This window comes from Salvelinus alpinus, chromosome 22 (assembly GCF_045679555.1).
Source record: "Salvelinus alpinus chromosome 22, SLU_Salpinus.1, whole genome shotgun sequence".
Classification (NCBI taxonomy): Eukaryota; Metazoa; Chordata; class Actinopteri; order Salmoniformes; family Salmonidae; genus Salvelinus; species Salvelinus alpinus.
Genome location: NC_092107.1, coordinates 11,706,923 through 11,733,265, shown reverse-complemented (window position 1 = coordinate 11,733,265; position 26,343 = coordinate 11,706,923). Strand labels below are relative to the sequence as shown.

Sequence of the window (26,343 nt, the reverse complement as noted above, 5' to 3'; positions counted from 1 at the left end):
AAGTACTAGCACACTGGAATTACTGAGTATAGAGGCACAAAACATTGCTGCAATGACTGCGTTCCTATCCTTAATGCTGGGAAATGGATTAGAATAGAATTGGTAATGAAGCCCAGAGGTATAATGTGCCCCTTTCCAATAGTCAGAAAATACAGGCAAAGATGTGGACAAAATGCTGTGCCCATTAGGCTGGGCATTACATGTCATCAACTCTAAATGTGTAATTAATTGTGCTAGATACTCCTATAATTAAACAATAAGGCATGAGGAGGTGTATATGCATGATGCAAAGCGGAGTGCCTGGACACAGCCCTTAGCCATGGTATATTGGCCATATATCACAAATCCCCAATGTGCCTTATTGCTATTATAAACTGGTTACCAACTTAATTAGAGCAGTAAAAACAAATGTTTTGTCATACCGTGGTATATGGTCTGATATACCATGGCTGTCAGCCAATCAGCATTCAGGGCTCGAACCACCTAGTTATAATAACACATAATTGAAATGTACACTCCTTGTTAAAATAAAACAAACGTGTCTCCCGTCCCCCTCTTCACGTAAAGCCTAAATGCCAACAGCAGGGCAGGTTATGTGTTGTAATACAAATCTGCTGCTGAGCCATGAGATTGAACACCAGAGAATTGGCGTTACCTCCGGTCAGATGTGGTCAACAGCTTGGTGCTAGCAATCCTCTCGTTATCACTGCGTTAGTTGTTACTCCTTGACGGGGCATCATCCTCCAGACCTGTCCTGCATCACCTGGCCCTTTGAGCCAAGCACACGCGCCTCAGCTCCTCCTCAGCGGGTCCTCGCTCGACTTGATAATGAGGTCGCCGCATTATTATTTCAAGGTTATTTCCTTTTCTTTAAGGCCTTTATATTCAGATCCTATGGGAGTTCTTATTTTCACGGCGTTGCTTTGGACCTTCAGTGGAGGTAAGGAAAATCAGGGATTCATTTGTGAGGCTGCTGATCAATCAGTGTATGAGCGTATCCAGTGTTAGATAACGCGTATGTTAGCCGAGATCATAGCCTGCCTGTTCTAACAGCCTATAGGCATTTTAGTTATAGCTTTGCTTGGGACATTAGCTAAAACGTGTGATTGTAGGTTATTGATTGCAGTTAAGCGGAATGTTTATGCTATTTAGAGCATGTTTATATTTTGATAATATAGCCTATAAATAAAACGGAGGGGAGAATGGATTGTGCGACAATTCAACCAAAATGACAAAAGTACAAAAAGGTAAATTGGTAGGATATCTTCGCTTTTAAGATTTAGGATCAAGATCGACTTATTACATAATTTGTTTAGAGCGCACCTTATCCGGTTGGTCAGTAACGCTAAATCTGTCCGTAGTCTATCCAGAAAGCGAGTTAGGTTTCCCCTGTGATTGCCTACATATTGATTGTTATCGCATGTGTGTGTATTGGATATACTCTTATGTAAAAATGACATAAATCAAGTGTATTTCTACATCAACCTAAATGTGAATTATGCTGTCGCGCACGACAGGTGACGAAAACAGTGCACGTGCGCTCATGTAACTGTTAAACCTAAATCTTTTACAACCATGTCCTGTCTGAATATCCAAGTATTGACCCGATGACCATGGTTTGATGTGAGCAGTTTTGTATCAGTGTCAGGGAGTGTTTTGGGAGTAAAGATGTATGGATGTAATGTTGTGAGAACGGGAGGGTAGGCTGTACATGTATTATATAAGTGTTAAATATAACTGAGCTTAAGGCTAATGCTCTGTGCGCACTGTGTAGAGGTGTTAAAGTCACCTATGTGTGTGTGAACATACAGACCCAAATCTCCTTGCCAATTGCCTTTGGTATACAGCGGGTGACTGGAGGCCTGCCAAGCCAATCAACATGGGATTGCAGCTTTAAAGGATCTGTGTCCCAGTTTAGGAAAAAACACTCTCCCACACAACAGCCCCGTTACCATTGACCTCCATTATCAATGACCAATTGATTGACGCACCACGGGAATAGCTTTATTGACACAGAGAAGGCAGTGGCTTTAATGAGATATGTCAGGGGTTCAGTGACTCAGTCGTTTGAGTACAATTCATTGGACTCCCTGTGAGGCTGTGAACTAATAATATGGAGATTTCCACTTCCTCCTTGAGGGAGGATTACAAGGTCCTTTTCTGTCCTGTTAGCATGTGACTGTCTTGGCCTTAAAAATAGATCCGGCTACTTTTAGGCCAAACAATTCAATGACTTTCTTTTTATTTCCTGGCAATGTTCAATCACCTCACTATGTATACAGTTGAAGTCGGAAGTTTACATACACCTTAGCCAAATACATTTAAACTCAGTTTTTCACAATTCCTGACATTTAATCCCAGTAAAAATTCCCTGTTTTAGGTCAGTTAGGATCACCACTTTATTTTAAGAATATGAAATGTCAGAATAATAGAGATGTCACGATGTTCGTAATAATGATGGTTGGACCAAGGCGCAGCATACTTCGAGTTCCACATATTTTAATTAAAGTGAAACTTAAGCAAATACAAAACAAAATAAAGAATAAACGAACCGTGACGACAATGCAATGGGAACAGGCAACTAAACAAACAATATCCCATAACCCACAGGTGGAAAAAAATGCAACTTAAGTATGATCCACAATTAGAGACAACGATTACCAGCTGCCTCTAATTGGGAATCATACACAAACACCAACATAGAAAATAAACCTAGAACCCTACATAGAAATAATAAACTAGACTAAACACCCCTAGTCACACCCTGACCTACTCTACCATAGAAAATACAGGCTTTCTATGGTCAGGACGTGACAAGATAATTATTTATTTCAGCTTGTATTTCTTTCATCACATTCCCAGGGGGTCAGAAGTTTACATATACTCAATTAGTATTTGGTAGCATTGCCTTTAAATTGTTTAACTTGGGCCAAACGTTTCGGGTAGCCTTCCACAACCTTCCCACACTAAGTTGGGTGAATTTGGCCCATTCCTCCTGACAACTGGTGCAACTGAGTCAGGTTTGTAGGCCTCCTTGCTTGCACACACTTTTTCAGTTCTACCCACAAATTTTCTATAGGATTGAGGTCAGGGCTTTGTGACTTTGTTGTCTTTGAGCCATTTTACCTCAACTTTGGAAGTATGCTTGGGGTCATTGTCCACTTGGAAGACCCATTTGCGACCAAGCTTTAACTTCCTGACTGATATCTTGAGATGTTGCTTCAATATATCCACATAATTATCCCTCCTCATGATGCCATCTATTTTGTGAAGTTCACCAGTCCCTCCTGCAGCAATGCACACCCACAACATGATGCTGCCACCCCCGTGCTTCACAGTTGGGATGGTGTTCTTCGGCTTGCAAGCCTATCCCTTTTTCCTCCAAACATAACAATGGTCATTATGGCCAAACAGTTCTATTTTTGTTTAATCAGACCAGAGGATATTTCTCCAAAAAGTACAATTTTTGTCCCAATGTACAGTTGCAAACCGTAGTCTGGCTTTTTTATGGCGGTTTTGGAGCAGTGGCTTCTTCCTTGCTGAGCGGCCTTTCAGGTTATGGCGATATAGGACTCGTTTTACTGTGGATATAAATAGTTTTGTACCCGTTTCCTCCAGCATCTTCACAAGGTCCTTTGCTGTTGTTCTGGGATTGATTTGCACTTTTTGCACCAAAGTACGTTCATCTCTAGGAGACAGAACGCGTCTCCTTCCTGAGCGGTATGACGGCTGCGTGGTCCCATGGTGTTTATACTTGCGTACTATTGTTTGTACAGATGAACGTGGTACCTTCAGGCGTTTGGAAATTGCTCCCAAGGATGAACCAGACTTGTGGAGGTCTTGGCTGAGTTCTTTTGATTTTCCCATGACGTCAAGCAAAGAGGCACTGAGTTTGAAGGTAGGCCTTGAATAATATATCCACAGCTACACCTCCAATTGACTCAAATGATGTCAATTAGCCTATCAGAAGCTTCTGAAGCCATAAAGTCATTTTCTGGAATTTTCCAAGCTGTTTAAAGGCACAGTCATCTTAGTGTATGTAAACTTCTGACCCACTGGAATTGTGATACAGTGAATTATAAGTTAAATAATCTGTCTGTAAACAATTGTTGGAAAAATTACTTGTGTCATGCACAAAGTAGATGTCCTAACTGACTTTCCAAAACTATAGTTTGTTAACAAGAAATTTGTGGAGTGGTTGAAAAACGAGTTTTAATGACTCCGACCTAAGTGTATGTAAACTTCCGACTTCAACTGTACATTTAAAAACATGAACATGTAGTGTGTGTGAGTCTATCAGTTCCACATACATGTCAGTACATACACACAACAAGTAGGTCACATGGGGGAGAGGTGTTGTGCTGTGAGGTGTTGCTTTATTTGTTTTTTGAAACCAGGTTTGCTGTTCACTTGCTCTGAATGAGATGGAAGGGAGTTCCATGCACTCATGACTCTGTATAATACTGTATGTTTCCTTGAATTTGTTCTGGACCTGGGGACTGTGAAAAGACCCTTGGTGGCATGTCTGGTGGGGTAAGTGTGTGTGTCAGCGCTGTGTGGAAGTTCACTATGCAAACAATTTGGTATTTCCAACATATTAATGTTTCTTTTAAAACAAGGAGTGATGCAGTCAGTCTTTCCTCAACTCTTATCCAAGACAGACTGGCATGTATAGTATTAATATTAGCCCTCTGATTACAATGAAGAGCAAGATGTGCTGCTCTGTTCTGGACCAGCTGCAGCTCAACTAGGTCTTTCTTTACAGCCCTTTACAGCACTTGACCATATCACAACAATCAAGATAAGATAAAACTAGAGCCTGCAGGACTTGCTTTGTGGAGTGTGATGTTAAAAAAGCAGAACATTTCTTTATTACGGACAGACCTCTCCTCATCTTTACAACCATTGAATCTATATGTTTTGACTATGATAGTTTACAATCTAAGGTAACACCAAATAATTTTGTCTCCTCAACTTGTTTAACAGCCACACCATTCATTACCAGATTCAGCTGAGGTCTATAACTTAGGGATTGATTTGTACCAAATACAATGCTTTTAGATTTAGAGATGTTCAGGATCAGTTTATTACTGGCCACCAGGGGTGAAAGTAGATTTAATTTCTTACAGGTACGGGACACCGAAGTCCGCACACACATTTAGTTTTTTGCTCCAAAAATTCTCTGCTGACACTGACAAACAGATCAATAAAAACGATGTTATCTGATCCATATAATCGGCCTACGAAAAGGGGAGACACAATATGACGTCCATCTAACCTAGAGGAGGAAATTACTGTTCAAAAACAAACAAAAGTGGCACTGACCCAATGATAAAGACGGTGAATATGCACCTCACCAGGGATATGGCCGATGTTCTCCACTGGTGCCATTAAGATAGGCTACTGTTCGCTCAATTAATCATTTTGATAACTAAAAGACAGATTGGAGGCTTTTCATTGTAATCTCTTTACAGCAATAGCCATTTGGTGTATATATACAATATACAATACAAAGGTATGTGGACACCCTTTCAAATTAGTGGATTCAACTATTTCAACCACAGCTGTTGCTGACAGGTGTATACAATTGAGCACACAGCTATGCAATCTCCATGGACAAACATTGGCAGTAGAATGACCTTACTAAAGAGCTCAGTGACTTTCAACGTGTATCTGTCATAGGATACCACCTTTCCAACAAGTCAGTTTGTCAAATTTCTGCCCTGCTATAGCTTCCCCGGTCAACTGTAAGTGCTGTGATTGTGAATTGGAAACGTCTAGGAACCACAACAGCTCAGCCGCGAAGTGGTAGGCCACATAAGCTCACAGAAGGGGACCGCCTAGTGCTGAAGCGCGTAGTGCGTAAAAATCGTCTGTCCTTGGTTGCAACACTCACTAACGAGTTCCAAACTGCCTCTGGAAGCAACGACAGCACAAGAACTGTTTGTCGGGAGCTTCATCAAATTGGTTTCCATGGCCGAGCAGCCGCATACAAGCCTAAGATCACCATGCGCAATGCCAAGTTTCGGCTGGAGTGATGTAAAGCTCCCCATCATTTGACTCTGGGGCAGTGGAAACGTGTTCTCTGGAGTGATGAATCACACTTCACCATCTGGCAATCTGACAGACTAATCTGGGTTTGGAGGATGGCAGGAGAACGCTACCTGACCCAATGCATAGTGCCAACTGTAAAGTTTGTTGGAGGAATGGTCTGGAGCTGTTTTTCATGGTTCTAGCTAGGCCCATTGGTTCCAGTGAAGGGAAATGTTAACGCTACAGCATTCAATGACATTCTAGACGATTCTGTGCTTCCAACTTTGTGGTAACAGTTTGGGGAAGGCCCTCACCTGTTTCAGCATGACAAAGCCCCGTGCACAAAGCGAGGTCCATACGAGATTGGTGTGGAAGAACTTGACTGGCTTACACAGAGCCCTGACCTCAACCCCATCAAACACGTTTGGGATCAATTGGAACGCAAACTGAGAGCCAGGCCAAATCGGCCAACATCAGTGCTCGACCTCACTAATGCTCTTGTGGCTGAATGGAAGCAAGTCCTGTTACGAATTTGCAAAATGTACAATAGGTTACAAATTTGCAAAATATACATTGTTACTAATTTGCTCAATGTATGATATGTTACGAATTCTAGCTAGGTGGCTAATATTAGCTAGGCTAGCGGTTAGGGATAAGTTTAGGAGTTAAGTTAAAGGGTTAAGGTTAGGGTTAGGCAGTAGCGTGCCGTGGGCCTGGCGCCTGGGCCTTCAGTGAGGTCCTACACAGTCCCACCCGAATTAATCCACCTGTTATTACCATCATTTAGATGCCATGGCTCTAGACACTATACATTTAGACAGAAACGCAGTATAACCAGGCGTTGCGTCACCTTGAAATTGACATTTTTTTCAGAGAATTGCAGGGGAAGAGTACAATACAGTACAGTTCAACTAATAGGCAAGAACATAGTCGAGTGCAACAGAGTTATATTAATATTCTTCTTCTATCCATTTCTGGTCCACAAACTTTGAGCTTTAAGTCCCCCAAAAAATAAATACAGTGTGTTCACTAAACAGCGCATTGTCGCACCCAAAGCAGTTTCACCGTGATGATAAAGACACATAACTATTCACTGAAAATAAAAGAAAACAAATAATTTGCAACATAGGCTATTTGCCATTTTATTTTGTTAATATATAGGCTATTTAATATTAACGAAATAAAATGCGAAACATACATACACATTTAATAAAAAATAACATGCATTGTATGCCTACTCACCAAAGACTGATTATTAGACAGTTGCGTGCGCTTAGGGGATCGTGAGAAAAATGCTGCAAGGCCATTGAGGTTGGCAAAGAAGACCTTGCATTCTTTAAGCTTTGAGGCTCCTTGAGTCAGTACTAAATTTAGTCGATGTGCATAGCAGTGAATGAATAAGGCCATCGGTGCCCTCTCCTTAACTTTAGCCTGCACCCCATTGAGTCCAGATGCCATGACTGCTGCGCCATCAAAACACTGTGCCACAACTTTATCCAGACTACATTCATTTTCCTCCAAGAAACGGAAAATAAGAGCGGCAATGTCATCAGCTCGCTTGCCGCTTGTCACATCTTCAAACCGGATAAATCGCTCCTTGACTCCCATGTCCGTCACATAACGCAGGACGAGTGAGAGCTGTAGCTCCACTCTGGTGTCCCCAAACGTTTTCAAAAGCACCATTGCTTGTAAGTGCCCAGGCGTACTTTGGTGTCTCGTTGCTGCCTTGGTTAGACAACTCAAGTTTGCAAAGCCAGTGTGGCTCCAAACATCAAATCGATCACTTGCAAATAATAGGCATTCCCAGCAGTACAGTTTGCAGTGCTTCTCGGAGCCTGTGAGCCATTGACAGCGCTCATAGTTGAAACTTTGAAAGTGGCGAACGAACGAACCCCTTTCCCGCCTGTGACAGGCTTTGTGGCGTCGGGCGACCTCTCCTTACAATGTCTAACTTTTCTTGAAAAGTTCGTCTTGAGAATGGCGTTATAATTATATCCTCGACCAAATCGATATCTTCTCCTCCTTCCGCCATTGTGGGTTCAAAAAACAGTTTAGGTAGTACGCGAATTAATTCGTTTATCAAATTCAGTTTCCTAGATCTGCATAGACCTGCCCATAGGACCTGCCTCTCAATATTGGTAATCCAATCAAAAGACGTGGACGCCCTACGCCTGCTAGCTGGCTCCTGTGTAACACTGGAGCCAGCCAGCAGGCGTACAATAGCCAACTCTAAAGCTGATTGGTTGACACAAAATTTTAATTTCCATTCACTTTAAGCTACAAGCGCCTGCACTGTTGATTCTGAAGGCCTAAGAGCAGATTTTAGACCCCTGGCAACACATGATGGCTGAATATGATTGGATAAAAGATCTAACATAAAGACCAGTGTAAGAAATTGTATTAGATATTGGTAACTTGTTTTAACAACTTCTCAACATTACCTATAAGTTGACACAACATACACACCCCCTCTTTCTCTTGGACATATGCTGGACACATAGGACATATACACGGCACCCACAATTCCCCTCCCCCATGACAATCACACAGACACACCCAACCCATGGTTGGACCTCAGGACAAAGAACTCTCAGGAACCAATGGAACGTGGACACCAGGCCTGATCAGGACTACCCAAGACCCAGATCGACCAATCGGAAGGCCGGACTCGCAGATCTACCTACTTTGCTTGTTGTCTATATAGTACTGTACATTTCTGGAAACTGGCCTCTTTCCCGGACGATTCACTAGGAGTCAGACTGAAAGAGCCTTGCTGCAAGATTTTACTAAGATATCTTTACATGTGATTAAACGGCCTTATTATAAAATTATCCACCTCGTCCTATTGTCTCCTCTTGTTCTCCTGTCAACAGTAAACGTTTTACTAACACCAGCCCTCCAAATCTCAACCTGGGGCTGGAAGCAGTGCAACCAAGAGGAAAGCTATGAAATGAAGAGTATAACTCTTACTCTGGGGAATAATTTAATACATATTTGTGGGAAAATATATTTAAAAAAAATTTATATTCTGATGATGTTTAGGCCAGCAGAGAAGGCCTTGCAGGCCCTGACGGCCCACCACTGGGGTTAGGGGAAGGGTTAGCATTTGGTGGAAGGGTTAGCTAACATGCTAAGTAGTTGCAAAGTAGCTAAAAAGTGGTAGAAAGTTGCTAATTAGCTAAAATGCAAAAGTTGTCCATGATGAGATTTGAACTCGCAACCAGCCACCCTACTTAAGTAACCATCTATCTTATGTAACCATACCAAACTTAACATATCCTACTCATTTGAGTGTCCTGGATTTACAGTTATTATGTTATGTCTAGTGTATGAGACCAGGCTTGGCAGCAAGCTGATAGGTCGGATATTTGAAACAGTAAAGGCAGCTTTACCACTATTGGGTAGTGGAATGACTACTGCTTCCCTCCAGGCCTGAGGACAAACACTTTCCTCTAGGCTCAGATTAAAGATATGACGGATAGGAGTCGCTATAGAGTCAGCAACCATGCTCAGTAGCTTTCCATCTGTATAAATTGTCAATGCCAGGTTTGTCATTATTGAATGATAACAATTATTGTTCCACCTCTCCCACACTAACTTACAAACTTACAATGCTTTTCTTTCATTATTAGTTTTTTTATGCATGAATACTGTCAGATGTGAAGCCAGACTTATTAGTCACTCATTTTGCCCCAACTCTTTCAACCATACAGTTTTTCAATTCCTCATCAAACCATGGAGCCTTAACAATTCTAACAGTCAGTTTCTTAACAGGTGCACGTTTATCAATAATTGGAAGAATCAATTTCATAAATTCATAAAGTACAGGATGCTCCTTATTAATCACATCAGCCCAATAAATATTTTTAACATCATCCACATAAGAGTCATAGCACAATCTTTTGTATGATCTCTTATACTATTTTAGTCCCAGCTCTTTGTAACTTTGTCTTTCCTGGATATAGCCACTATATTATCAACACTGCATCCAATGGGTACGGATACAGCTTTAGAACGAAGTTCTACAGTATTAGTAAAAATGTGATCCATACATGTGGATGATGTTGTTCCTGTAGTGTTTGCAACCACAACACTTCAATAACACTTGACATGAGATCTTCTCTAAGCATTACAGGGATATGGCTCTGAATATATACAGAAACACCTCCCCCATAAGCATTCCTGCCTCTTCTATAGATGTTATATCTTCATATTCCTACTGCTGTATCATCAAAATAATGATCTAATTGAGTCTCAGAAATGGCTGTATGCGCTTATACAGTATGTGAACGTTATCTGATGTGAGCAAGTTAATGATTTCATGAACCTTATTTCTAAGGCTACATATATTAATATGGGCTGTTGTCAGCCCTTTCCTGGGTATCTTATCAGAGATAGACTTAATATGTAAAAGAGCAAACAAAGCAAGAGAAAAAAACGAACATTCAGCAGACCATTAATCAGTTGGTGTGTTATTGTTGGCAAAATATGCAATTATTTGGAAAGACTACATTTATTTCTCTCTCTCTCTCTAGTGGGATGCCTTCCTCTATCCTCCTCTCTACAGGTTGGAAAGGTCAGAGACAAAGCATTTGTGTTATCGCTCTGATTTTTTTATGAGTGTATTATAACACTTCTAACATATTGTGGTTATTGATATTGATGCTGCAATAGCTAATTGACTGTGTCTGACTGTCCTCTGTGTGTGGGTGTGTTTGTCTGTGGGTGTGTTTGTGTGCGTGTGCTCTCAGGTCGCTGACTGTATTCAGGACTCTCTGAAGAGTAACGGCGGTGTGCCACATTCTGGCTGTGACAAACGGAAAACAGGTGACAGCGCCTACCTTATCTCTTATCTGACATAACCTCCCTCAGCTGCACAGACGCACTAGGTCACACAGTGCACTTTCTACCTGTATTCACTATGACATTGTAATGCGTCAACATTTTGATTTAGTTTATCATGACGATGGAATCATTACTTACTGTACGTGAGGAATATCCTTTTACATTTGACTATAATGCTGTTCATTATTTCATCCATTGAATCAATCTTCCATTACAAATATTCACGGAAACACCTGTCACTCAGGCAGATAGGTATGATTATGTGTATTTTGATAAGATGGACATGGTCGGTGTTGAGCAACCAGTGTTGTGTTGTGTTGTGCAGGTGATGCTGTCAACAGGCACCAGGGTCTCCTGAGAGAGCTGCAGGAGCTAGCCCAGGAGGGTCAGTCTGACTACGGTTATTAGCTAATACTTTACTAGTGAAGTAACCAGGGACGGACTGGGATCAGAAATTGGTACACAGTGATATGGAATGTCAAAATATACTGATTTATTAACAGAATCAGTCTAATTGTTGCAATAGCTTTGCTATGCTATGTTGGTTTTAGAGTCAGGTAATTAAACATGTAAATAACATGTAAATCAAGATAAAATCTTTATAAACGTGTTTTGTTGTACTTGTTGTAATATGCTTTAAATTGTACAGTAACTATCTACCTAAATTTACTTTATTCTTACAGAGAGGGAAAAAGAGAGAGAGTATGGGAGGGAGAACGAGCGATATGAGGAGAACCAGGCTGAGGGAGAGAGGGACAGAGAGGGGAGGAAGGAGGAGCAGAATAATGACAAGAAGGAGACTGAGAAAGAAGAACTGAGAGAGAAAGAGACGAAGGCAAAAGGGGTAGAGAAGGAGGAGAAGGTGGAGATGAAGGACAGAACAAATGAGGAGATAAGAGAAGAGCCCAGACTGGAGGACAAAAGGGGGGATGAGGAAGAGAGCGCCAAAGAGCTGGAGGAGCTCCTCGCAAAGGAGATAAGGAAGATAGGAGAGGAGGAAAAAGAGGACAGGGAGCTTGAGGAGCTGCTCAAGGAGCTGAAGAAGAAAAGGTACGAGTCGGTGAAGGAGAAAGAGCTCCAGAGAGGGTCAGAAGCAGAGGAGAAGAGGAAGAAGGATGAGGAGGAGGAGGAGCAGAAAAAGGGAGAGAAAGAGCAGCTAGATATTCTTGAGAAGGAAGAGAGGAAACACAGCGAGGAGAGGAAGAACAACGAGGTGGAGCTGCTGGTGGAGAAAGGGAAGGTGGAGCGGGAGCTCAAGGAGCTGCTGGAGGAACAGGACAGCATGAAGAATGTGGAGAAGGAGAAAGAGAGGGAGGAAAAACAGGAGGAACTGGAGGAGCTCCTCAAAAAGATGAAACGTGTGCAAGAGGAGGAGGAGCGAGAAGAGGAGGAGAGGAAGAGAGGGAATGCCGGGAATGCCGGGGAGGCGAAAGTGGACAAAGAGAGCCAGAAGGAGGGAGAGATTCACAAGGAATTGGAGAAGGTAAAAGAAAGAGAGAGTGAGAAGGAGGTTAAGGAGCCTCAGCAGAAGAGAGTGATGGAGAAAGCGAGTGATGAGTCGACCCGTCAGTTTGAAAAGGAGAGGAACAGGGACGATGATGACGACGATGATGAAGAAGCAGATGAGGAAGATGAGGATGAAAACAATGAGGATTGGGAAGAGGAGGATGAGGACAAAAAGGAGGATGTTGAGGAGGATGAAGGAGCGGTAAGTGGGCGAGAGTCAACAGGTTTTAGCACAACTGAGCCTTTAAAGTTGATATTGTAAATGTTAATTGACTATGTCTCTCTGTGTGTGTGTGTGTGTGTGTGTGTGCACCTAACACACTGTCTGACCTGTTCTGTGTGCCTACAGGAGCTTCTGGAGATTGAGGCAGAGCTGCGAAAAGTGGCTGCAGAGCTTCGGGAGCTTCACAGGAGTCGTTAAGTTCTAAATTACACACAGACAGACACAGACACAGACACAGACACAGACACAGACAGACAGACAGACAGACAGACAGACAGACAGACAGACAGACAGACAGACAGACAGACAGACAGACAGACAGACAGACAGACAGACAGACAGACAGACAGACAGACAGACAGACAGACAACACAAAACAGAGATAATGACACAATGCAGCTCTCTCTCTCTCATGCTATCACACACAGAAACACACACAACTAACATACTTAGTAACATGGTATAATCATAATGCTTTTGATGGGATGTACTTCTGTAAGTAGTTGCATTTTAGTACAAGCATACAGGTACACTTCTCCCCATCCCCTAACTCTCATATTGCATTCAGAGATGACAAGTTCTTTAGATGTCAGTCTTTCTGTGTGCTGCCATTATCAAAGATTGTTTAGTAGGCAAGATTTACAACCTTGCAAAGCTATAGTTAGTCTTCATCTCATGATACGTGGGAAAGAGGTCTCCTTTATGATATGTCTCGTGTATATATTTTGTGCAATAATTAAAAATCAGTGTGTAGGATTTGTTAAGGTCACTGTGGCTTTTAATGTAAGCAATGTATCACTGTTATTTGTAATATTGACATTTCGATTCCTATGATTGATTTCCATGTGTATGTCAACAAAATGCAAGGATTGTGCTATCTGGCTAATGCACTGTTAATAGCAGACTGTTAATGAAGAACTGAGGTAACACTCCAGGAGAATCTTAATTGCAAAATCCTTGCGTCCTCTCTCCTCGCCTCCTTTTCAAAAGTCATTGTAAGAGAAGACCAGAGGGGAGGGACATCTGGCTTTCTCATCCAATGGTGTTTGAGAAGGAGATGAGGACGTGAGGAGTATTCAACTGAGATCTTCCCTCAGAAAGAGGTGTGTGACCACGGAAACCTCTTTAGTATTGATGTACACTACCGTTCAAAAGTTTGGGGTCACTTAGAAATGTCCTTGTTTTCCATGAAAACATACATGAAATGAGTTGCAAAATTAATAGGAAATATAGTCAAGACGTTGACAATATTATAAATAATCATTTTTAATTTAAATAATAATTGTGTCCTTCAATCTTTGCTTTCGTCAAAGAATCCTCCATTTGCAGCAATTACAGCCTTGCAGACCTTTGGCATTCTAGTTGTCAATTTGTTGAGGTAATCTGAAGAGATGTCACCCCATGCTTCCTGAAGCACCTCCCACAAGTTGGATTGGCTTGATGGGCACTTCTTACGTACCATACGGTCAAGCTGCTCCCACAACAGATCAATAGGGTTGAGATCCGGTGACTGTGCTGGCCACTCCATTATAGACAGAATACCAGCTGACTGCTTCTTCCCTAAATAGTTATTGCATAGTTTGGAGCTGTGCTTTGTGTCATTGTCCTGTTGTAAGAGGAAATTGGCTCCAATTAAGCGCCGTCCACAGGGTATGGCATGGCTTTGCAAAATGGAGTGATAGCCTTCCTTTTTCAAGATCCCTTTTACCCTGTACAAATCTCCCACTTTACCACCACCAAAGCACCCCCAGACCATCACATTGCCTCCAACATGCTTGACAGATGGCGTCAAGCACTCCTCCAGCATCTTTAGATTTTTTCTGCGTCTCACGAATGTTCTTCTTTGTGATCCGAACACAAACTTTTTTCCAATCTTCCTCTGTCCAGTGTCTGTGTTCTTTTGCCCATCTTAATCTTTTCTTTTTATTGGCCAGTCTGAGATATGTCTTTTTCTTTGCAACTGCCTAGAAGGCCAGCATCCCGGGGTCGCCTCTTCACTGTTGATGTTGAGACTGGTGTTTTGCTGGTACTATTTAATGAAGCTGCCAGTTGAGGACTTGTGAGGCGTCTGTTTCTCAAACTAGACACTCTAGGGTACTTGTCCTCTTGCTCAGTTTTCAGCTGTGCTAACATAATTGCAAAAGGGTTTTCTAATGATCAATTAGCCTTTTTAAAATGATAAACTTGGATTAGCTAACACAACGTGCCATTGAAACACCGGAGTGATGGTTGCTAATAATGGGCCTCTGTACGCCTATGTAGATATTCCATTTAAAAAATCTGCCGTTTCCAGCTACGATAGTCATTTACAACATTAACAATGTCTACACTGTATTTCTGATCAATTTGATGTTATTTGAATGGACAAAAAAGTTGTTTTTCTTTCAAAAACAAGGGCATTTCTAAGTGACACCAAACTTTTGAACGGTAGTGTATTTCCTATGCTATAACAGAACAAGGGTCAAAATATAATGATATAAAATAATGTTATATAATAAGTTGAGCATGATTGTTCCTTTAGTTCTTTTTGTTTGTCGTTTGGGTCACCGAGGTGGTCAAAACTAATAGAAATGGAATGAATGGGAATGTCCGTTCTAATAATTATATTTCTATGGTCAGGGTGGCGCCCCAGCTCTTCTCCCAGCTTTGCACTCTTATCTTAACCAGCCAAGGAAGTCTAAAGAGAGGAGCGACTACACTCAAGCCATTTCCAGTATTTGGTCATAATAATCAATGACTGTTCTAAAACGTTGTTTTTAAGTTGGTAAGATATTGATATTCATCGTCGTCGTTTTTCATAGTTTGTGATCTCCACTGTTACACAACCATGTTGGAATAAGAAATGTTAGGAAACAGTTCCCCCACATTTTTAATCAATATAAGTGCATTATGTGCTATACAGTTGCATGGTTAATAACATAGGTGGAGGAACAACAATAACTGCAATACAAGAATGAGAATAAGAAGTCAGCTTATTAAAACCTATAAAGCTATAACAATGTACAGATTAAAAACAAATAATGATGATTTTCTGTAAATGTGCTTTGTTATGTCATTAAAATGCATCATAAATAGACTTTTAAATATAAACACTCCTTTTCTATCTAACATATTAATTTACAATTATAAACTGGGTGGTTTGAGCCCTGAATGCTGATTGGCTGACAGCCGTGGTATATCAGACCATATACCACGGGTATGACAACATGTATTTTTACTGCTCTAATTTTGTTGGTAACCAGTTTATAATAGCAATAAGGCACCTTGGGGGTTTGTGGTATATGGCCAATATACCACAGCTAAGGGCTGTATCCAGGCACTTCGCGTTGCGTCGTGCTTAAGAACAGCCCTTAGCCGTGGCACATTGGCCACATACCACTTCCCCTCGGGCCTTATTACTTAATTATATAACACTGGTAACTGTTGGGACTCATAGGAAACTAATATAAAACACATCAACACCATGTAAGAAGTCAGGCTACTCACTACGTGTTGTGAGATTTACTCAAGAATGTATACAATTTCAACATTTAGAAATGTATTAACCAAATGAATTTTACCAGCAAATGGTTGTGGATTGTAAGTGGGATGTAAAGGACAAATTAGTGGAAGTCAACATTTGTAATTGCACTGGCCCAATCAGAGTCCTGCATCTGTGCCTACTGTGTCTTATATGCTACATGTCAATCAATAAAAGCACAGTGTATAATATTTCTCAATCATTGTTACTTCTATAATAGTAGTGGTTGGTTGTCTTCATTCACTGATCACAGTCTCTGTCTATTCATACAAAATCCTGGCACCTATGTATCTGCAAGAAGAGGTGACTCAGACCCAGTTTATGAGATACAGTATATTTAAAGGCAACCATTGTCAATTAGGTGTTCTACTTCCAGGGGCTTTCTGGATGTATCAGAGAGGATGAGCCAGGTCAGGGTCAAGGGTCAACAGTGAACCCGCATCAGAGTTCAGCCTGGGGGGCTGAGGGAGCAAGAGGACATGTTGCCTGGGGGACTTCCAGTTCCCGGGGATCCAATACTGACTCAATGTGACTGAGGAGGGAGGAGAAGAACTGAGGCACTCCCTCATAGCCTGGAAGAGGGGGACGGAAAGATATGGATGATGAGAGAGAACATAACATTGAGTAAGAGTGAGCAAGAGTGAAAGTGTAACATGGAAGCAAATATACAGCAGTATGAAGTTACTTTCATGACTGTAAGTCGCTCTGGATAAGAACGTCTGTTAATGACCTAAATGTAAATGAAAGATGGAAAAGCCCAGTGACCTGGGAAGATGCTGATGTTGATGGTAGTGAGGGTGTGTGTGTCGATGCTGACGATGACGTCCACCCCGAACAGAGCCATGCCCAGCTCTGCCCTCAGATCCCTCACTGGGGCAAACATGGCCTCACCACTGGGGGAGGCGACCTCGGCACCTTCTTATCCAGCTGAGACACAACACCACAGGACAGATGATCAGTTCATCTGTTCAGGGTCCGTATTCATAAAGTGTCTCAGAGTAGGATTGCTGATCTAGGATCAGGTCCCCCTGTCTATGTGATCTTATTCTTTATGATCTAAAAAACCAAACAGATCCTAGACCAGCACTACTACTTTGAGACGCTTTATGAATGCGGGACCTGGACAGTACAATACCTATTGTAGACAGTGGGTCAAGTAGAACAGGGTAAAACAGATTTAATTCAATTGTACAGGAATCAGTACCAGTGAATCAAATTCAACATAGTTGATTGCAGTGGTGTAAAGTACTTAAGTAAAAATACTTTAAAGTAGTACTTAAGTAGTTTTTTGGTGTATCTGTACTTTACTTTACTATTTATATTTTTGGCAACTTTTACTTCACTACATTCCTATAGAAAATATTGTACTTTTTACTGCATACATTTTCCCTGACAACCAAAGAACTCGTTACATTTTGAATGCTTAGCAGGACAGGAAATGTGTTAAATTGACGCACTTATCAAGAGAACACGTGGTCATCAGTACTGCCTCTGCTCTGGCGGACTCACTAAAGACAAGTGTATCTTTTGTAAATAATGTCTCAGTGTTGGAGTGTGCCCCTGGCTATCCGTACATTTCAAAACAAGAAAATGGTGCTGTCTGCTTTGCTTAATATTAATATAATATTAATATTAATCTATAAATAATTTATGCTTTTACTTCTACTTTTGATACTTAAGTATATTTTAGCAATTACATTTACTTTGGATCCTTAAGTATATTTAAAATAAAATACTTTTAGACTTTTACTCAAGTAGTATTTTACTGGGTGACTTTCACTTTTACTTGAATAACTTTCTATTAAGGTATCTATACTTTTACACAAGTATGACAATTAGGTACTTTTTCCACCACTGGTTGATTGTCATAGTGGAGGTCGTACTAACTGCAGGGAGGTTGGAGAGCACTCTGGCTTGGACACCTCGTGGCTGTTGAAAAAGATTGTCTTACTCTCTCTGGAGTCACAAAACACACCATAGACATTAGGAAGACGTTTTATTGAAACAGATGATTAAAAGCACAGTATAAGCATGAGAATGAGAAAGAGAGATAGAGAGAGAGAAAAGAAGAGAAACCGAGAGAGGGAGAAGAAGAGGTGAGGGTGTGTCCACATTGACCACGGGGTCCAGGGGAGAAGTTCTTCCACAGTGAAGTGGTCCTCTCCCAACACAAACACATTGTGCAGCACGGCACCGGGGTTGACGAAGCTCTGCAGCACACAGGGAGGGTGGCCACCTGACAGACCAGCCATACTGAAGATCAGAGACATTTATGGTATGGAGAGAGAGCAGGGACACTAAAGTCTGAAGAACTAGAGGGAAAGCCATGGGCTAATAAACACCAATACACATCTATAGAGAGAAATCACAGTGTCAACAAAGCAGCAATACACAGAGCCACACAAAAAAGCAGAACATTTAAACAAATATATGGAATATATGGGAAAATATGCAAAAAAGACTCTGAGCAATAGAAAGACAGACAGTCTCTCTTACCTATTGGCTCTTACCTATTGGTGTTTATTAGCCCATGAGCCACCCTGGTTTTACAGACTAAGAGGAAGAGGAATAGTGAGGTGTGAGGAGACACAAATCAAATCAAATCCAATGTTATTTGTCACATGCGCCAAATACAACAGGTGTGGACCTTACCGTGAAATGCTTACTTACAAGCCCTTAACCAACAATGCAGTTTTAAGAAAATAGAGCTAAGAAATTATTTACTAAATAAACTAAAGTAAAACTTTAAAAAGTAACACAATAAAATAACAATAATGAAGCTATATACAGCTATGTACAGGTTAGTCGTGGTAATTTGTACATGTAGGTAGGGGTAAAGTGACTATGCATAGATAGTAATGCAATGCTCTACTTCCCGGGCTACCTGGATAAAGCACAAAATAAACTTCAGTTAGTGCTAAACACGACTGCTAGAATCTTGACTAGAACCACATTTTTAAAATCATATTACTCCAGTGCTAGCCTCTCTACACTGGCTTCCTGTTAAGGCTAGGGCTGATTTCATGGTTTTACTGCTAACCTACAAAGCATTACATGGACTTGCTCCTACCTATCTTTCCGATTTGGTCCTGCCATACATACCTACATGTGCGCTAAAGTCACAAGACGCAGGCCTACTTACTGTCCCTAGAATTTCTAAGCAAACAGCTGGAGGCAGGGCTTTGTCCTATAGAGCTCAATTTTTTATGGAATGGTCTGCCTACCCATGTGAGAGACGCAGACTCGGTCTCAACCTTTAAGTCTTTATTGAAGACTCATCTCTTCACTAGGTTCTATGATTGAGTGTAGTCTGACCCAGGGGTGTGAAGGTGAATGGAAAGGCACTGGAGCGACGAGTCGCCCTTGCTGTCTCTGCCTGGCCGGTTCCCCTCTCTCCACTGGGATTCTCTGCCTCTAACCCTATTACGGGGGCTGGGTCACTGGCTTACTGGTGCTCTTCCATGCCGTCCCTAGGAGGGGTGCGTCACTTGAGTGGGTTGAGTCACTGACGTGATCTTCCTGTCCGGGTTGGTGTCCCCTTTGGGTTTGTGCCGTGGGGGAGATCTGCGTGGGCTATACTCGTCCTTGTCTCAGGGTAGTAGGTTGGTGGTTGAAGATATCCCTCTAGTGGTGTGGGGGCTGTGCTTTGGCAAAGTGGGTGGGGTAAAATCCTGCCTGTTTGGCCCTGTGTAACGTCGGACAGGGCCACAGTGTCTCCTGCCCCCTCCTGTCTCAGCCTCCAGTATTTATGCTGCAATAGTTTATGTGTTGGGGGCTAGGGTCATTCTGTTATGTCTGAAGTATTTCTCCTGTCTTATCCGGTGTCCTGTGTGAATTTAAGTATTCTCTCTCTTTATCTCTCTCTTTCTCTCTCTCTTCTCTCGGAGGACCTGAGCCCTAGGACCATGCCTCAGGACTACCTGGCCTGATGAGTCCTTGCTGTTCCCAGTTCACCTGGTCATGCTGCTGCTTCAGTTTCAAATGTTCTGCCTGCGGCTATGGAACCCTGACCTGTTCACTGAACGTGCTACCTTGTCCCGGACCTGCTGTTTTGGACTCTCTCTCTACCGCACCTGTTGTCTCTAACTCTGAATGATCGGCTATGAAAAGCCAACTGACATTTACTCCTGAGGTGCTGACCTGTTGCACCCTCAACAACCACTATGATTATTATCTGACCCTGCTGGTCATCTATGAACGTTTGAACATCTTGGCCATGTTCTCTTATAATCTCCACCCAGCACAGCCAGAACAGGACTGGCCACCCCTCAGAGCCTGGTTCCTCTCTAGGTTTCTTCCTAGGTTCCGGCCTTTCTAGGGAGCTTTTCCTAGCCACTGTGTTTCTACATCAGCATTGCTTGCTGTTTGGGGTTTAAGGCTGGGTTTCTGTACAGCACTTTGTGACATCGGCTGATGTAAAAAGGGCTTTATAAATCAATTTGATTGATTTATTGATAATAAACAGCGAGTAGCAGCACTGTAAAAACAAAGAGAGGGGGGTGTCAATGCAAATAGTCCGGGTGGCCATTTGATGAATTGTTCAGTAGTCTTATGGCTTGGGGGTAGAAGCTGTTAAGGAGCCTTTTGGACCTCGACTTGGCACTCCGGTTCCGCTTGCCGTGCGGTAGCAGAGAGAACAGTCTATGACTTGGGTGACTAGAGTCTTTGACAATTTTTTGGGCCTTCCTCTGCCACCGCCTAGTATATAGGTCCTGGATGGCAGGAAGCTTGGCCCCAGTGATGTACTGAGCCGTACGCACTACCCTTTATAGCGGCTTACGGTCGGATGCCGAGCAGTTGCCACACCAGGTGGTGATGCAACCGGTCAGGATACTCTCGATGGTGCAGCTGTAGAACTTTTTGAGGATCTGGGGACCCATTCCAAGTCTTCTGAGGGGGAAAATGCGTTGTCGTGCCATCTTCATGACTGTCTTGGTGTGTTTGGACCATTCTAGTTTGTTGGTGATGTGGACACCAAGGAACTTGAAACTCTCAACCCGCTCCACTACAGCCCCGTCAATGTGAATGGGGGCATGTTCGGCCCTCCTTTTCCTATAGTCCACGATCAGCTCCTTTGTTATGCTTGGCCACACAGTCATGAGTGAACAGGGAGTACAGGAGGGGACTAAGCATGCACCCCTGAGGGGCCCCCATGTTGAGGATCAGCGTGGCAGATGTGTTGATGCCTGCCCTTACCACCTGGGGGCGGCCTGTCAGGAAGTCCAGGATCCAGTTGCAGAGGGAGGTATTTAGTCCCAGGGTCTTTAGCTTAGTGATTAGCTTTGATGGCTCCCGAGTTGCACAGCGGTCTAAGGCACTGCATCTCAGTGCAAGGGGCGTCACTGCAGTCCCTGGTTTGAATCCAGGCTGCATCACATCCGGTCATGATTGAGAGTCCCATAGGGCGGCACACAATTGGCCCAGCATCGTCCGGGTTTGGCTGGGGTAGGCTGTCATTGTAAATAAGAATTTGTTCTTAACTGACTTGCCTAGTTAAATAAAGGTTCAAATAAAAGAAAGGTGGGGTTGGAGGGGCGCCATGTGTGACTGACGTGTTTTCCGTTTGCTCCCGCAGTATTATTAAAGTTTATTGTAATTTGCATCAGAACCGTATTTATTTTCAAATATTAGTTTGGTGATCCCTTTCAGTAAAAACCAAGACTACTTTGCTTTCGAATGTCAGCATGTCGACGAAACATAAGGCCAAAAACATGACTGAGAAAACCCGGCCTACAAGACCCACTCTCATCACCGCCCTCTCCTGAGTCTGAGGGCTCGGGGACTCACACTTTACCCGGGGGTGCGGCTTGGCCTGGCGGCGCTGAAATGAACATTCTCGAGGCCATCAAACTACTACGCTCTGAGATAGCTGGAATGAAAACAGAGGTAGTTGCTACGATTGAGGCCCGAATACAGGAGGTTTCTGATACTTTAAAAGCAGATCTAACCATCCTGCGGAACGAGACGGTGCCAGAAATCACATCACTCAAAACAACAGCGTCGTACACTACAACGATTGCAGCACTGGAGACCTCCGCTACCAATGTCTCCGACTTAACTACCTCCCTGGAGGCTGACGTGAAACGCCTGGCTGCGGATTTGAAAAAGGTGCAGGAGAGTTGTGTGAGTTTAGAGGGATTCTCTCAGCGCAATCACCTGAGACTGGTATCGGTCCCAGTCAGCGGAAATGCCTCGCGCCACGGATTTCGTTTCTGGGCTGCTGAAGGATGTTTTTGCCTTGGATGAGAAGCCCCTGATTGATCGTGCCCACCGGTCGCTGCGCCCAAAGTTCCGGGATGGTGAGATGCCCCGTGACATAATTCTTTGAGTGCACTTTTTCCATGAGAAGATGGAGATTCTCCGACGAGCCCGCAATACCACTCTGAGCTTTCAAGGACAGAGCTTCTCTATCTACCAGGACTACTCCCCCACTGTTTCCAGGCAGCGCCCAGCTTTCGGGCAGGCCAAACAACTACTATTTGCATCAGACCATCCAGGTGTGAAGTATGGACTGCGATTCCCGGACCGTTTATGGCTATCTCATGATGGTAAAGACTACACATTTGAGTCTCTGGATGAGGCTATGGCTCACATTCAACGTCACATCAAGAAGTCTTGAACTTGCTCATAGATCAGCCATTGTTGCTTGCAAACTGTGGATAGTAAGTAGCCCACCTGTGGTACAATAATGTTTAGTTATAACATATTATTCTTGTATAGTTGGGGAGTTGGCGAACCCATTCTGGCTTATTTGATGTGATCTAATGTTTTGATCATCTAGTGTGCTTGCCTTACAAGCATTCAGTCATTTTAATTTCATTGTATTAAGGTTTTACTTAACTCCTGTGTTTCCAGGCTGTCTCATTCAGTTTGTTTACATAGTGTCCCAGTGACTCAAAATATTTTTGGTTATTTGTTTACTGCATCCGTTTGTACCGACCCGGTAAACAGTAAATGTTCCCGAGGCTAAACATTTTGGGGGGTCTTCACTTCAATTTGAAAGGTTTTGAATTTCATTTATGCCCAGCAAACGTTCAACGCTGCACACACATAGTATTTTGGTCTTGGCTGTAAGTTGTCTTATCGTCAAACTAGACAATTATTATTTTAAAAGAATTATTACAAAAAATGTATCGTTTTAGTACGATTTGCTTACTTCAAATTAGGTTTTTGGTTGAGAGCCTATATACATTTGATTTATTTTCTCTCTCAATGCCTGTTATAAGACTGGGAATATAATTATATACATCTACAAGTGGTGCTTCTGTCATTTCGTTTGCACAAGGGATTCACTTTAATTTTATTTTTTTCTCTCTTTTTGCTGCTTAATACACGAACACAAAACGTAACTTTAAAGAGCAGGACTGTAGGTTTGGGTTTAACACCGCACTCTCACAGACATACTGTGCGAAGAGAACATGTTCTACTTAGGCTTGTACCTCGTTTGGGGAGGTACTGTCTGGGATAGGGGGAGGTGGTTGGGGGGAGGAAAGAGGTTGAATTGTTCAGTTCTAATGTTGTCATTCTGTCTTTTAAGTTTTTTTCTGTACTTTTTCAAAGTATCTTGCACCGTACATTATTACTCTGAGACAAGTTATTCTGGGGTTTTGGGGTATTCATTGCTTTTCCACTCTATGCTCTAATGACAGGGTTGTATAACGGGAGTGCTCAGGGTGGTCGAAATAATACGATCAAGTACATTTCGTTGAACATCAAAGGGGTTGACAACCCTGTGAAGCGTAAGAGGGTGCTAACACTTAAAGGGTTTTTATGCAAATGTTGCATTTCTACAAGAGACTCTTGAGGACTGGTGAGTATTTTAGGATGCACAGGGACTGGATTGGTCAAGTGTTCCACTCTAACTTTCATAGTAAATCAAGAGGTGCTGCCATGTTGGTTGATAAAGCTACTCCCTTTGTAGCTTCTGAGGTTTTGCTGATCCTATGGGACGATACGTCATAGTAACCGGTAAACTGTTTTCTACCCCTCTTGTTTTGGCTAGTGTTTATGCTCCCAATTGGGATGACACAAGTTTCATTTCTTCCTTTTTATCTGCTATACCCAATTTAGATTCTCATTTGTTGATTTTAGGGGGAAATTTCAACTGTACAATGTCCCCAGTTCTTGACATGTCCTCACGAAGAACTACAGGCCCCTCTAAATGTGCCCTACTTTTTCAATCTTTTCTTCAGAAATATGCTATGTGTGAGGCCTGGCGTTTCCTACATGCTACAGATAGACAGTATTCCTTTTATTCTCATGTTCATCAAACATTCTCCCGCATTGATTACTTATTTTTGGACAAAAAACTTCTGCCTAACATTCGGCGGTGTACTTACGAGAGTATTGTTATTTCTGACCATTCACCATTAGTGCTTGAACTAGAGTTTCCCCAGTGTTATCAATGGCGTCTTAACCCCATTTTACTCTCAGATAAGGAGTTTCATTTCTTCTGAAATCACCTTATTCCTAGAAACCAATTCAACGCCAGGTATGTCCTGCTCTACCATATGGGAGTCTCTCAAAGCATACCTACTTGGCCAAATTATTTCTTATACAGCCAACCAAAACAAAGCTCGCTAACAGCGACTTCGGGACCTGAGCGAATCCATAGCCACATTGGATGAGAAGTATGCTACGGATCCTTCCTCTGATCTACATAAAGAGCGCCAACTACTCCAATCTGAATTTGATGAGCTTTCTACCAGGCAAGCTGAACAGTTACTCTTGCGAGCTCGATACAGAGTGTATGAACAAGGCGACAAGGCCAGTAAACTCCTTGCACATCAGATCCGTAAATCTGAGGCCTCACGTTTAATCCCACAAATAAGGACCCTCTCTGGTGCCACCACAGTTATACATAAAGAGATCAATGATCAATTCAAACAATTTTACTCTGCTCTATACACCTCTGAATCTCCTCAAGACCCTTTGCTTATTGATTTATTCTTTAATGGCTTGAATATGCCTTCAATTGACACAGACTCCCATGACTGTCTAGAAGAAGAATTTACACCTGAGGAGATTGCAACAGCAGTGTCCGCAATGAAAAGTGGTAAATCACCGGGTCCGGGCGGTTTTCCAAACAAATTTTACAGGACGTTTTCTGGTCTGCTTTGCCCATTCTTGTCTCAATTATTTGCAGAGTGCCTTAATACCTCAAAGCTTCCGCCTAGTCTTTATCAGGCTTCAATTTCATTACTATTAAAGAAAAACAAAGACCCCCTGGAATGTGGATCCCATCGCACAATCTCGCTTTTAAACTGTGATTACAAAATCCTAGTCAAGCTTTTAGCCATCCGTATGGAAGGCTCGCTGCACCAAGTAATACACTCTGACCAGACTGGCTTTGTGAGAAATAGGCATTTGTTTTTCAGTATTAGACGCCTTATGAAGATACTGTACTCCCCAGCGTCGGGGGACCCGGAGGTGTTGGTCTCACTTGATACGGAAAAAGATTTGACTGCGTTGAGTGGGACTACCTAACAGCTGCCCTTTATAGATTTGGCTTTGGCCCCAAATTCATTGCGTTGATAAAGATTCTTTATTTTTCTCCCATGGCTTCGGTACGGACTAACAACTTGTCCTCTGACTATTTTCCCTTGCACAGCAGATCCAGACAGGGTTGTCCACTCTCCCCCTTGTTGTTTGCTTTGGCAATCAAGCCTCTCGCCATTGCACTATGCTCTAATGATGCCATTCAAGGTATAATCAGGACGGGCTTAGAGCAGAAAGTCTCGCTATATGCTGATGACCTCCTTTTGTTTATCTCCAACCCTGATACATCATTGCCACGTGCCTTATCTGTTCTTAAAAAGTTTAGATCAATCTCAGGGTACAAGCTGAATCTAGGCAAGAGTGAGCTTTTTCCTGTAAATAAGGCTGCTTTAAATTGTTCTTTTACAAGTTTTCAGTTTAGGATTGTCCGGGATCAATTCACCTACTTGGGAATTAAAGTGACAAGGAAATATTCAAATTTGTTTCAGGAAAACTTTGTTGCTCTAGCAGACAGTTTGAAACAATCTTTTACTTCTTGGAATTCGCTACCTCTTTCTCTTATTGGAAGGATTAATGTCATTAAAATTAATGTGTTGCCCAAATTTTTATATTTGTTTCAATGTTTACCCATTTTTATTTCTAAATCTTTTTTTAATTCACTGGATCAAACATTCATGTATTTTATTTGGGATGGCAAGGTACCACGGATTGGTAGAAA

At 42.3% G+C, this 26,343-nt stretch overlaps 1 protein-coding gene and 1 long non-coding RNA gene across 5 annotated transcripts in view; one reads left to right on the top strand and one right to left on the bottom strand.

Moving 5' to 3' along the window:
* The first annotated feature begins 555 nt into the window (after positions 1-555).
* Positions 556-16,318, top strand: LOC139549739 (glutamic acid-rich protein-like). 4 transcript variants are annotated; one of them, XM_071360450.1, is made up of 7 exons: positions 556-940; positions 10,569-10,609; positions 10,785-10,860; positions 11,204-11,263; positions 11,562-12,586; positions 12,734-12,800; positions 15,227-16,318. In XM_071360450.1, exons 1-7 carry the CDS (start codon positions 829-831, stop codon positions 15,268-15,270), a joined length of 1,425 nt encoding a protein of 474 aa, XP_071216551.1. In that variant the 5' UTR covers positions 556-828; the 3' UTR covers positions 15,271-16,318. The 4 variants fall into 4 exon arrangements, 3 of the variants coding, with proteins under 3 accessions (XP_071216551.1, XP_071216550.1, XP_071216552.1); XR_011669921.1 differs by having other exon boundaries at positions 565-940; positions 11,204-11,278; positions 12,734-13,710; XM_071360449.1 differs by having other exon boundaries at positions 565-940; positions 11,204-11,278.
* The window catches only part of LOC139549740 (uncharacterized), a 14,627-nt gene continuing 4,260 nt past the window's right edge, over positions 15,977-26,343 (bottom strand). Inside the window, exons 3-4 of the long non-coding RNA XR_011669922.1 lie at positions 16,893-26,343; positions 15,977-16,699 (exon numbers count right to left, since the gene is read on the bottom strand). The exon at positions 16,893-26,343 is cut by the window's right edge and continues 3,023 nt beyond it. This is a non-coding gene — a long non-coding RNA (uncharacterized lncRNA). The remainder of the gene's footprint in view (positions 16,700-16,892) is intronic.

Bases quoted from the DNA above. Each gene is read 5' to 3' on its own strand.
- LOC139549739 (XM_071360449.1), top strand. From the start codon at position 829: ATGAGGTCGCCGCATTATTATTTCAAGGTTATTTCCTTTTCTTTAAGG. The intron at 10,610-10,784 runs GTCAGAGACAAA...GTGTGCTCTCAG, and splicing joins CCTCTCTACAGGTTGGAAAG to GTCGCTGACTGTATTCAGGA. The intron at 12,801-15,226 runs GTTAAGTTCTAA...TTCTATGGTCAG, and splicing joins TCGGGAGCTTCACAGGAGTC to GGTGGCGCCCCAGCTCTTCT.